General features: G+C 36.4%; 1 protein-coding gene across 2 annotated transcripts in view; it reads left to right on the forward strand.

The window, feature by feature from the left end:
* LOC117413376 (calcium/calmodulin-dependent protein kinase type II subunit alpha) overlaps positions 1-13,722 on the forward strand; it is a 71,755-nt gene that overhangs the window by 19,079 nt on the left and 38,954 nt on the right. For both annotated transcript variants that reach the window (XM_058996723.1, XM_058996722.1), the window contains exon 3: positions 8,780-8,839. In XM_058996723.1, coding sequence (XP_058852706.1) covers positions 8,780-8,839 — 60 coding nt within the window. The remainder of the gene's footprint in view (positions 1-8,779; positions 8,840-13,722) is intronic.

Here is a 13,722-nt window from a genome sequence, read left to right on the forward strand (position 1 = left end):
AGGTATTTTTTTTTTCAAGTTTATTCTCACATTCTTGCTTTATGTTTGTTAGCTGTCTGTTTTTCTTGCTAGACAAAATGATACTGGATTGCTGCCCGGAGAGTGTGCTTCTAGCCAAATGCCAATTGCTGACCGAGGATTTTTCTGCTTGGACTTTTGATTGGTTGAAACTATGGGTGTAGTTGCTTATTGTTGGTTTTGAATCCTTAGTTCCCAAAATGTTAAGTCATTATTTAAGTATTTTTGAATGAATTGAATGTCTTCTATGAATGTAATGTTTCATGAATATTGCACTTTATTTATCTGAGCAAAACACATTTTCCTGGCCAGTATTTATTGCTATATACTACTGAGATTTAGACTTTCCTACAAAAGAATCTAGTGCTGTACTTATTGCAGATTCCACAACCAATCTTCCTATTTATATTACCTGCAAGTAAAGGGGATGAAGATAATGAAATGTAATTTGACTTTAGCAAAGAGACACACATGGCTCTAAAAAATACTAACAGCAATTTATGAATACGTTTGCCAGTACCCTTAAAGTGTTGAACGGGGGCCAGCTGCTTTATCCAGTGGGAGTTTGCAAGGATAAAATAATCTGCTGTATCAGTTATGATTCTTGTCTCTTTTGGTATTGCTTCCTATGACAGAATATTGAAAATCCTGATAGGCACAGTTTTCTATTTAACCTCTACAGTAGTGTCAACAAGGCTGATAGTGGACATACACATGCAGGGTCTGCCAACACACACTGCAGAATAAAATGCTGCTACTCTTACCCTCATGACATCAGTTAGCTCTGCACACTGTGCCAGCCTCCTAGGAAGCAAGTAAATTGACAATATATACAAGCTGTTAGTCACAGACCATTCGACTTGATGTCCTGTCATTATGTTAAAAGACAAAGGACCTTCTGGCCAGACACAAATACAAATCATGTTGCCAATCTCATCAAAGACAAAGACCACACCTGTCACCCCCTGTCCATTTATGGAACATTAACCTTGTTTTCTTTCCTCTAAATGCCTGTCCCTCCCATCACTGTAAAACCCATGACAGAGGCCTGGGGGTTATTCCACCAGTTCAAACTATATACTCTATTCTGCAATTTAAACTCATTCAATATCCCCTCTTCACAGGATACTCCTGTAATTATCTGATGCAGATGGTGTGTAGTTTTCAAAGTTCTTTTTTTTATAATCATAGACCACACATTTTGCCCCCTTATCATTCTTTAGAATTAATTGGTATGAGATGAATGTTGAGAGGACAGGCAAAGATACAATAAGTCATCTTAAACCCTTTGAACACGATTTTGGTTGTGGAGGAAACTGTCCCTAATTAGGATATCAAGACCTCCGTTTCATCTGGTTTTTAAGCCTTAAGTCTTATTCAAGTCCTAAGCAAAGAGCAACTGAAAAAGGAACTAGAGCAATATCACGTTGCTTTTTTAAAGCTGCTGCTGCTGCCTCAGAAGTCCACAAAGTGTACCTCTGAATATGATTAAACCTTGTTTTGATCTATTCTTGCCCTGTGGATTATATTAAAGTGCTTTGTTCTATCCATTTGGATCATAAATCCAGTCAATCTAAAATTGCTGCTAGTAATTCTATTTCCCTCTCCAATAATATTTTAAACTGTATTGGTTTTTGAGTATATGTGCTGCTTTTTTATTATGGAAGTTATGTGTATGGCAAGTGTTTCACTTTAATGTGCTTTTATTGGATGTTTTTGAAAAAAATATATAGAGATAAATACAATTTTCATCGAGTCACTGAATACCAAGCCAGCTCGCAATGGCGATTTAAACTTGATAAAACCCATAAACTTGATGGAAACCCACTCAGAATCATTCCTGGATCTTCTGTTAAACTGGATGCATTACAGTTTGCTTTCAGTCGTTTCGTCTTGAGCTGTTTTTAAGACGGGTGTATATGTTGGCTCTGGTGGGGTTTCACTTTAGAGTTTGGATGGAGAATGAAAAACCTCTGGGGCCATCTCTTTAAGCACAGACAGAAGAATAATGATATTCCACAGAAATGACATCACCATTGAATGGAAAGGAAATAACTGTCTCCAATGGAACTGCTGGAATGCTGTATTTGGCTTGCAATGCACATTTTGTGGAGTTAACTAGGGATCTAGATCTGGCCTAAAGAGTGGGACTATGAGCTGAATTTTGGTGTTCCTGAAATATAATGGCAGAACTGGAGACCAACATCCTCTCTGTGTATCCACACTAACACTGTGACACAACTTACTGTCAATTCCTGAGACTGCCTACAAAGTGTCCAGGGCCATTTGATCCAAGCTATGTGATGGGTTTTTGCACTAATGTCTATGTATGGCTCAGGAGGCCTGTTGTGTTAATTGATATGACCACAGATAGATTCTTCCTCTTTAAGAGCCATCTTTCTCTGTTTACCTTTGTTACATTAAGATTATTATATTATTATTATTATTATATTACACCTAGCTGTTTTTTGGCTAATTAAACCTTTTGACAAGTCTTGGCGGTCATTCCTCTGCAGATTTAGACTTTATCAATTATTATTATTATTATTATTATTATTATTATTATTATTATTATTATTATTTTTATTTTATTTATTTTTTACTAAAAATGGATAGAGATGTTAAAACCTACATATATATTGATACTTAATAAATAGTTTCAAATTCATTTTTTCTTATATTTTTCCTCTTTCCCTTTCATGATGTTTGCAATTATGTGCTGTGCTTCTGGGTTCTGTTGGTCCACTATTGCGTTATTACAATTGTTTTTATAAATCTGTATTCACCTGTCTGTTTTTTGGATAATTACCTAGGACTGAACAGACTTCCTCGTTCCATTCAAATGAAGGAACAAAATGGTTTTTCAACTTGACTAGTCCCGTCTACTCACCTTCTCTTTATATACATACAATAGGTTGGGCCAGCAGAGTGGAAAGTTAACATTTAAAGGCGTGTAAAAATATAGATACAAATGATAATTACTCAATATTTGAGCATCAGAACCCAGACCCAGTCTCAAGATTGCACTCATCATAAACATTGAAAAAATAGGAGCACGCTAAAAGAGCAATGTTCTTGTATTGACATTGTGCTATAGGCTGAAGTAAATATACAGAATGTCGAAAAAAGTCAAGCACTCACCAGGTATCTGCCAGTTTTATTTCCGTTTACATCCATTCCCCCAAACATAAAAATAAATATATGTCACTCTCTACTGGAGACTGAGGTCCCTCCATTTGTCAACTGAGAAGTTAAAGCACAGGCTACAATGATTCAAGCTTATCTACAGAGCCCCACACATGTTTTTAAACCCTGCTGTGAGCCCATTCTCTAAGAGGGGTGGGAAGTTTATTCCACGTCCATTCAGTCTACTGCCAAACCCCATCATATTTTGACATGCCGGTACGTGTGTTTAGGTGTCTCAGCTTGAATTTCTGTAAAGATATCAATAGTTATACTAGTACTAGTTGAAGGAATATATTTAGGGATCTCTTTACTGCTATCACTGCAGCATGCTCATATTAAAAATATATCACTGACATTATTTTAACTAAGAGCCCGATTATCATCTGGACAGTTTCCAGGCATAGACAACTAATCACTTAATGACTTGATCGACGATAACCAGGGCTCAAATTGAACAACTGACCTACAGGTCAAAGACTGCAGTTTTTCTGATGACATTGGCAGCCATAAGACTTAATTTATACTGATAAATAATTTCACTAGTGACCAAAGCGAGACAGATTCTGTGTTGGATATTTTGTCTCCCTATATTGAACAAAGGAAATTATATTTTAAAAGGAGGGCCATGTCACGCCTGTCACATTTCATTGCATTCATCATTATCAGAGGCAGAGTGCAATCATCTACCCAGATCTGTTTCTATAATTATATAATAAGAAATTAAGCACAGATATATTGGAAACACATACTTTACTGTACAAGCTAAAGCAAGGCAAGTAACCAAATACACATTATATAATTAGCGTAAAGTTTATAATAATCGGAAAACGCTAAAATGCTTTCATGCTATTAATACAGAATGTGACCACTTTTTTAGAAACTACTTAAACAATAACTAAGAGCTTCATTGAATGTGCGAGGAGATAACGTCATCTGAATGGATAAAATCCATGAAGAAAGTGTACTGTTGGTATTGGCAGCAGTGTGGAGTAGTGGTTAGGGTCGTGTGTTCAGTACCAGGTGGGGGACTGTGACAGGGTGACTGGTGGTCTGACGTCAGGCAGAAGCAGGAAGGGAAAAATACTGACACCAGGGAAGTACTGCAGGTAAAGGCTGGCTGCCGTTTTTATTATGTTGTATGTTTAAAGGTTTAAACATAAAACAAATCTCGAACACCAAATACTAAATAAAACACAGGTCAGGCTGGGCAGGTTGCCTTCACTGTTCCTATGTCTAAGTTTAGTTTCTTTTTCCGCTCTCGTTCCTCTCGCTCTCTCCGCTCCTAAATCACCCCACCCCGAGTGCCGAGAGCTGCAGGCTTTTATAACAGGTGACCATCTTCCGATTAGCAACAAATTAAATCATTTAACTAATTCGGGAGATGGCCACCTTCTGCACAAGTTTTTTTAATTACAATGTGGATGGGGCTTCCCATCCACGCTACTAAATAATAAAATAAACAAACGGCTACGCCGTCAAAATACCTCAGCCCCGCGGCGCTCGCCGTCATATATACAATAATAAATCATAATAATAATAATACAAAATAACACAGGGGCGGAGGGGGACCCCGATCTAAAAGTAAACAAACAAAACCATGTACAGGGCACCTCGCCCTGTTACAGGGACACTGCTGCTGTACCCTTGAGCAACGTACTTTACCTAGATTGCTCCAGTAAAAACCCAACTGTATAAATGGGTAATTCTATGTAAAAATAATGTGATATCTTGTAACAATTGTAAGTTGCCCTGGATAAGGGGGTCTGCTAAGAAATAAATAAATAATAATTATTCTAGCGAGAGAGACTGTCTACAAGTATACCTGACGAATCCTTCATTTGTCTTTAAATTGAGTGAGATTTCAACAGAATCAGTCATTCAGAGCCAGGCTGTTCTACAATGTAAATGGGGGTCCTTGTGATGTTTGTTCAGCTAAATTATATTATGTCCTGTTACTGCATGCTAACATCCCAATGAAAATTAACAGTAGAGACAGGCACAAACTTTTATGAGCTACAACTTTTAGAAGACAAGGTTTTTATACTTTTATTTTATTTTGAAATGCTGAATTCCTGATGTAATGCAGAGCTGTTGTCACTTAGACTCTACTAGGAGTAATCAGCTGCAAGTGCAGCATTCAAGGACCATTTTGTCCCAATCTTATCAGAATGACAAGCTTCATACAGTAATGCATACAGTAAGCCAAAATGGAACACAGAGCAGAGCACTGTGAGCTGACCAGGATCCTACCAAAGTCAAAGATGATTACTACTATTATGTGTGTGTGTATATATATATATATATATATATATGGTTTGGGGTCAGTCAATAAAAGGTAAAGTACAAGTTCTCTAGTGGGTTGTAGTGGATGGCTTTAAATAGCTTTAAACAGTGTTTACACAACACTCCCCTGCAGTAAGCAGGGAATTCAAAACCTTAATGGATAATTTCAGTTTAATTTAATTATAATCTTTAAAGTTGAAGTCCAGTAAATTAGGCATTCAAAAAAACTTGAGTAATACTATTTTACCTTTATTAAAGTACCTTTTCAAATATCTTTTTACAATATTTTACCTTCTCAATATCTCAATATAGTAACACATGGGTACAGGCTACAAGCATCTTAAGTGAATTACTGTGTCGAAAATCTGGAAATACTGAAATTAGACACCCTGTTAAATTCTGGGTACTAAATTTAAAGGTGACTGGAACGGTTTTGTACAGATTTATTTGACAGGGGCTCTGCCTAAAGTGTGCATCAGATCTATAATGTTCTGATTAAAAATGTATATAAAAATATTTACAGAATGTCAATTATGAATCAATCCCAACAGTACCATTGAATAAGAGAATGTGAAATGATTCCAACGTGCTTCCATTTTTCCTCTGCCTTTTACTTGTAAAGCTGATGGTTTTAATTTATGATGGTTTTAAAACTTCCCAACCCAGTGTGATTTGTTCTTATAATGCCTTTCAATGAAAAAAGAAATTACACTAGAATCTAATGGAAATTCTAATAATTTCCTCTTGGAATTAAAAGGATTCGTGGAGACTGAAACTGAAAGATGGCTGAATTGAACTATACATACTACAGTAGATGACTGATAATATTCAGTGCTGAATGAAAGGGGAAACAATGTGTAACATATCTATATCCATGTGCCATGCCCATCTACTTGCATTTAAAGTATAACTAGGACAATGAGCAAGGAAGCACAACACTATAAGAAAGCATGGCTTGCAAACATGTTTTATATTACCAGGTATCATGTTTACTATGACATGTGTTTCTTTTTGCACTTTTGAGATCTAGAAAACGCATGGAAGTGTCCAACTGGAAAGAATAATGTTAGCTACAATCGCTTTAAGAAATAAAACTACTTCTGCGAGGAGCAATAGCAACTGTTCAAGTCTTGTCAGGATGATGCTTCGAGCATTGAAAGCTCACATGAAACTGTGCTAAGAATCACTGGAGCAAAGAAATAATGCAGTGATCCTCACACTATAATGTTGGATTTCATTTGGGGTCAGGACTACTTGTCTCTCCCTCAGTCAGAATGCTGTTACAGTACCCTTAAAGTCAACTGTGTTGCCAAGCAACACAGATTTAGCAATCCGGCTAATAGCTTCTGTGGTTGTTAGAGAATAAGTTAAAAAGCAAACCCCCCAATAATCACTAGCCCTGGCTCAGCAAGGAAATGGGAAATGCACCAAATGCAATAATACTACTCAAAGGACTAGACATATAAAAAGGTCCCATTATGGCTTTTATTTTAAACGTAGAAACATCAAACTTGATTGAATTGATTGAAAAACAAAGGGTAACATAATACATTTTTACTAAACAAGCTTAAACACACAAGTCTCCAAAAGCTCTAACACTTGGCAATACTGAACTGCAGGATCAGGGCAACCTAATTTCCAGAGACATTTCATATTGCTAGCCCCAACACCACAGTGCTATAATGTGACAAATGAACCAATGCACTCAATAAAGGGGAAATTCTTTGACAATAATATTTCACATAACATAACAAGACACCCTATGAAATCCAAAGCACAACAATATAGTCATGCCAGCTTATTTGCATAACATTTGGGAATGTAGGACATATACAGTACATTCATACAGTATACAGTATATCATAATGTACAGTATTTTCATATTACTGTATAAAATCCATTAATACTGTATGTTAATAACAATATGGTAGAGGCATATTTTTCAACTTGAGTTCCATAATCAGCATTATTCCTTTTGAAAAACTGAACAATAACAAAGTGTATTAAAAATGTACTGAATCTCACTCAATCTATTGGCAATTGTTCAAGTTCTAGATAAAAAAGACAACACATGTCGCTTCAGATAGAAACTTGGACTGATTCTCCCAAGGAGATACTCAGCTAAGAGCTTCAGATAGTTTACTTATGCCTCTGTGGCATGTGCATCCACCAAAGCCTAATCATCGCTCTGTTAGAGCACTCGAAATCAGACATAATTTCCTAGAATTTCAATATAGTATATACAGCATAGGCTACATAGAGTGTTCATCAGTGTTGAAAAACCCTTCTCTGTGCAAAAGCAGGTTTATTTTGCTAAGCTGCTTTTTTAGCGGGCAGCCTCACGCCTCCACATTCATTAGCAGAGAGAAGTCTAATGCAAAACCGCCTCACTGGAGTCTTAACGTGACCTCTGCAACATCCTCCCCCACACCCAGGTCCTCGCAAAGTCACCAACTTCATTTTGCATGCGTATCATCACATAGATATGGCAGGTGTGCAGCGTTTAAATTAGACAGCACTCATTAGAAAGGGGAGCTTGTTTGGAAAGTAGCTCCGGAAACATTTTTTAAACACCTAGCTTGATTTAAAAGGAAGATTTGATTGTACAGGGTTTACTATAAGCTTGCTATACCTTCAATTTTCCAGATACACTTAAAATTACAGTTATATTTCCTACAGATGGGCAACTCCAGTGCTTGAGGGCCATCTTGCATCCTATCTAATGGTTATAATGATACAATCTCCTGTTCTGGGACTTGGTTGGAACAATGATCTGCTCTAGATTAGCTCATCCATGGAATGTGCTGTAGATATACTTTTATTGAGTTCTTTTTTTATATAACAACATATGAAAAAAATAACTTTAAGTTCATGACAATTGGACTGAGAACTGGCAGTTGTGTCTTACATGACAGATGCGGTTCTACCTGGTAATGCATTTTTTAAAATGATGCCACATCTATTGAATTAGAGCGAGGGTGAGCAATTCCAGTCCTGGAGAGCTACTACACATGTTCAATAGGAAAAATGAAGTGATTCCCTAGTTTATGACTCAATTGGAACATGGACTGGAAGAGGCAGCATTCCCTAGCCCTGATTTTAGAGGGCTGATTGACAGTTGGATTTGACACATCTCCCTTGGTCTTCCTAATGCTAGATCTCAGTGGTTTTCCAGACTTCACAGGTTTCTGTTCAAGCTGGTAAACTGGCATACATTGTTATTGATTGGTTGAGTTATGATACAACAATAATGAAACCAGAGGATAAATATATAAATTCCTTTTCTTTTCAGATCACCAGAAACTGGAGAGAGAGGCTCGTATCTGCAGGCTTTTAAAGCACTCAAATATTGGTACGTTTTTTTTATAATTGTATTTTTGATTTTTTTTTTAATGTGTTTAGACTGTTGTTGACTTTTATTACCGGTATCTTTTTGAATGAGGCCCACAGTATGAACTTGTTTTTTAGTATGACATGCCCTCCTTTGTGGTGGCAAAATCTGAGGTTATTTGAGAGATCACAGACTAATTAAGGAAGGAGTTGTAAAGTAAATATGTTTTGAGACATTGAAATACTTGTGCTAAAGGAAAACATTATCATGGCCATCTGTTTTTTTTCTTTAATCGTCATTTATTATTTATCATATGTGTCCACACTCCTGGTTATTTAGCATGTTTAATGAAGCCACCAGCATACAGTGCCTTCCCTTTAGGGTCAGTCTCTGAGCAAGCAGGATTAAGGTGCAATTTCTCTAATGAGGCCAGAATAGAAACAACCCCTTGGGTGTGCTCTGGTATTTTCTGCCCTCCTGAAACAGAAAGTGTATTTCATTTTCAGACTGGCCTGAAATTCCACTTCGCTCAGGCTTGCACAGAGACCGCTTAAAGGTAAATACGTATCAGGAGATAATAAACAGACACACAATACATGTATTATAGTAAGTAAATATCCCTTTATTCTTTACAATTTACATTAATCAGGAAATTATAGGAACAGTCATCCTGCTTATTAAACAATAGTTCCTGTAGTGTACAAGGTGATAAACATTCAAAGGTTTGATGGAGATTATTTAGTTGTGTGTAATTATCTGTAATTTCCTCTGTTTCTATGAAACAACATTGATTTGAGGTTAGAGTTGGGGCATTGGGTAATTTATTGAAATATTTTAATTTAATTGAAATTAAATTATAATTACTTGTAACATAAAATGTGGTCATGTAACTTTTAAACAGAGGTAACTAGACAAAGATTTCAAAACCTCACATTCCGATCTTCACTCTTGCTTTTCACTGAATTCGAATATAAATCACAAACGTGTGTGTCACTTTCTGATTAAGAGGCCATCCAAGGCTTTTCTTAGCTCCTCAAATGTTAAATAATGCAGCTTGTTCTCTCTGCTGTAGACATTATCAGCTACATTATTCATTCCCTGTTATTTTCATCCTTTTCTGATCTTGAGAGACGTTCTCACAGACAGGTTGAAAATGATTGAGAAGCAATTCCTTATGCTTGCTCACTGGTCAGGGTTTAGGCAGGTGTGAGTTTCCTGAGGATTAGGAGAATGCCTATACTGTTTTTTTAAGGGGCAGCATTTTGTAAAATAAGTGAATAACTTACAGACTATAGAGAGACTCGCTCGAAAGGGATTGGGGCTATACAGTGTCACTGTAGAGTAAGTGCGAAAACAGCTTTGATAATTCAAATCAATGAAATTATGTAAACATTTTATGTATCGCTATGTCCTGATTGCTAAAAATCATGTCTAAACATAATATAACAAATAAAGTATATGTTCTCAATAACCCGTAGTTTATTCATAGTATGGTCTCAGACAATAGAGTGTGTCATGGATCTTAAACACCTGCTCTGTAACTCTATGATAAACCTGCTGGCGTCCATCCCCTCAAGGATAATTCATTAACTCACTTATTAACTACACTACATATATTAAAAACACAGTCAAACAAAGTGAAAACCGCCAAAACCGCCAAAAAATGTATAACTCAGTGAAAATGAGTAAATGAGTTATACATTTTTTGGCGGTATTAAAATATGTCACTGTTTAGCTCATTAAAATAGACCCAATAATGTGTTGATACACTGATCAATTTTAATCCCATTTCACAATGTCTTAGTAAATTTAGATTTTAGCAGACTACATTCTAGCTTTAAGGCCATTGCACACCAGATCCATTTCTTTAACGTGACAACAAATATTTATTTAAAAGCATGAAAATCAATGTTGGCCCATCCACAATAACTGGCTTAGGAGAATGATGCATCGATTTTGGATTTTAAATGACAGCAACAGAACAGATTGCCTTTGTTTAACATTTTTGGTTATATATCAAGCACCCAGAGCTACATTTCTATGTTTATTTGATTGATTATTCATTCCCAGTTATTACAGTCTTGTTCTGTAGATGTTCTACACAGTACATCTTTTAAAAGAACATACCTCAGATAAAACAGAACAACAGACTTAAATGTACATTCTTAGGTGAAGGTCATGTTTTGTTTTTTTTTTTATAGAAAAGAAATAAAACACACTCAGGCACATAACACCTTAGGCTCCTGGTAGGCAGAATCTCTGATAAGCCCCAGGAACTGAGATTTTTGACTGCCGAGGTGGGTGATGGAGAGAGGGGGAACAAATGAAATCAGCATTCAAGGAGAATTGATGTGGATAATATTTGGAGGCAGGAGAGGGATGAGCATGTGTATAATCATTTCAATTGAGATGAGCAAACATATAAGATCTTTGCAGAGTGTTACACAGCTATTCAGTGCATATTGTTTTCAGTGAAATTGAGAACCTGCTTCCACCCACAACTTGTGCGGGGGTTTGATTTCACCAAGTTGCTGATTTGTTTCGATAACAATGCTAATAAAACAAAGTCTATATCTTGCATTTGCAACCCCTGACTCCCAGACAACAAGTGGGTGCCTAAGGGGTGACACTACATAAAATTGCTTCACCACTTTTTATATGATGACTGACTTAGTGCATTAGCAAAAAAAAAAATACTTTCTTTAGTTTTTAGAGTATAGAACAAATGTATCAGGACACACCTTGCTCATATTTCTACCACACACACTGTATTTAGTATCTGAAACAAAAACACACTGGAAATGTGAATAAAATGGCAAGTTATCAAAAGCCATTTAAAGTAGAGATATTAAAAACACAAACCAAGTTTCAAGAAACCACTGAGGCAACCTTGCCCAGCACAAAGCAAATAGGCACAACTGTAAAACCGATGGGGACCAAGGTTACATACAATTCAAAGGTTGCCCCAGAAACAACTGGGGCAACCTTGTGCCTATTAGCTTGGTGCTGGCCAAGGCTGCCCCAATTGTTTCTTCTAACTTGTATCAAAAACATAAGCTAAGCTAGAAGAAACAATTGGGGCAACCTTGGCCAGCACCAAGCTAATAGGCTAAACTTGGCTTGTGTTTTTCATGCGTTTTATCCACGTTTATTGTGTCTATATAAACATGGATATTCTCATAGAGATCAATCAATTTCTCAATGCACCTCCATTGCCACATAACTACAGACACAACTTGTCGCCCAGAATAGAGGAGAGCTCTATTTTCTGACAACCTCGCAGATGAGAGACAATTTATCATCATAGATGGGGCGATTTTGTCAGACGGACATATCGCAGGCGACAAAATCGTTATTGTACAGTCATCCTGCTTATTTAGAATGAACTACCACATGGGATTGGACCCATGAGAAATGCTGTACATGAGTAGGGGTCCCCTTTAGTCTGTACCCTCAAGCAAATCACGGCAGAGAAGCATATAAAACCTTATGTCACAGATGGGGGCCTTTTGTGCATGGAACTGCACCTTAAACAGGGCTAGTAAGTAAAAAAAGATTAATAAAATCATTCATTTTATATATCAAATATGATTTTTTGTGTTTGTACTTTTTTTTTTGAGCTGTCACACTCAATCATTTTCTAAATGTCTGCTCAGCCCGTTGCATAAAAAAAAAAACATGTTTTATTGTACAAAACTGTGGACACTGTGGTTTCCATGGAAACACTGACATCTGAGGTATGCTGGTGGTGGGTGTATTGGGGGTGGTCTCCTTCACCATAACAAATACAAATAAATAAACCAAGATTCAAAATAAGGTGGTGGACAATTTAATTCATTGATTAATTTCTCAAATTATATTTTGTCATGGAGTTCAATAGTCAAGTTATGACTGAGACCTAAACTGTTTCCATTTCAGAGTGAAATCAAGAGTCCTCAGTCCATCCTTTTTGTTTCCCAAAATATGGGACAATCATTTGTTTCCATTGTTTTATTGTTTCGGATTCAATGTTAGCACGCCACATTTGAAGCACCCTGTGAAACTCACTTCTTGCTGTCCTTATAAACACATCTTAGCGGTACAGATCCCTGAAACTAAATGTATGGAAACATTTAGTGATCAAGGAAAATGTATGCTTTCATTTAATTTCATTCTTGATATCTATTTTCTTGTTCTTGATCAAGAAGCTGTAAATGCAACCCCACTTAAGCCCAACTACTTTGTGCATTAAGCTATGTAGGTGTCAGAAAACAACATGGTAGTAAAACAGCCTGTAATACAACATGTAATTAAAAACAAGGCGTGCATATGTTAATTGGCAGAGACGTTAATCATTGGTACCAAAGATTTGTGCTAATGAGCTGGAAATACCACCCTAGTGGCTCAGTGTTTAAGACTAAGTACCCTGTTCATTAAAAATGAACACGTAACACTTCTGAATTCAAATGAGGTGAATTAGGTAATCCATTCAATTTAGATAGCGCTTTTATCAATGTTAAAATAATCTTCATCGGGTGGTATCTCAAAGTATCTATGAGATAGATTAATGGTTCACCTCATTAAATACATAATTAACACCCTGATATAAATATAATACAGCTTTATGACCTTTGCATTATGCATGTTTTATGACGCTATTCAATTAAACTGACACAGCAGACGTAGGGGAAAATCTTGTGTTAACATTATTAAGTTATTAATTTGATACCCCCAATACTTTAGGTACAGGTTGAAAGTTACTCCATATAAAGACCCATTGCAGCAGCCAAAGCCATTTTCCTCTCCATTACCCCCATTACCTTACCATTTCAGTTTTATTATTGACTGTCAGCCTTGTGATAAAAGCCAATTTCACACTCCTAAGTGTACGGTTTGGACAGACTGCCCCTTCTATACATTGAATG

The sequence above is a fragment of the Acipenser ruthenus genome, chromosome 23 (assembly GCF_902713425.1).
Source record: "Acipenser ruthenus chromosome 23, fAciRut3.2 maternal haplotype, whole genome shotgun sequence".
Classification (NCBI taxonomy): Eukaryota; Metazoa; Chordata; class Actinopteri; order Acipenseriformes; family Acipenseridae; genus Acipenser; species Acipenser ruthenus.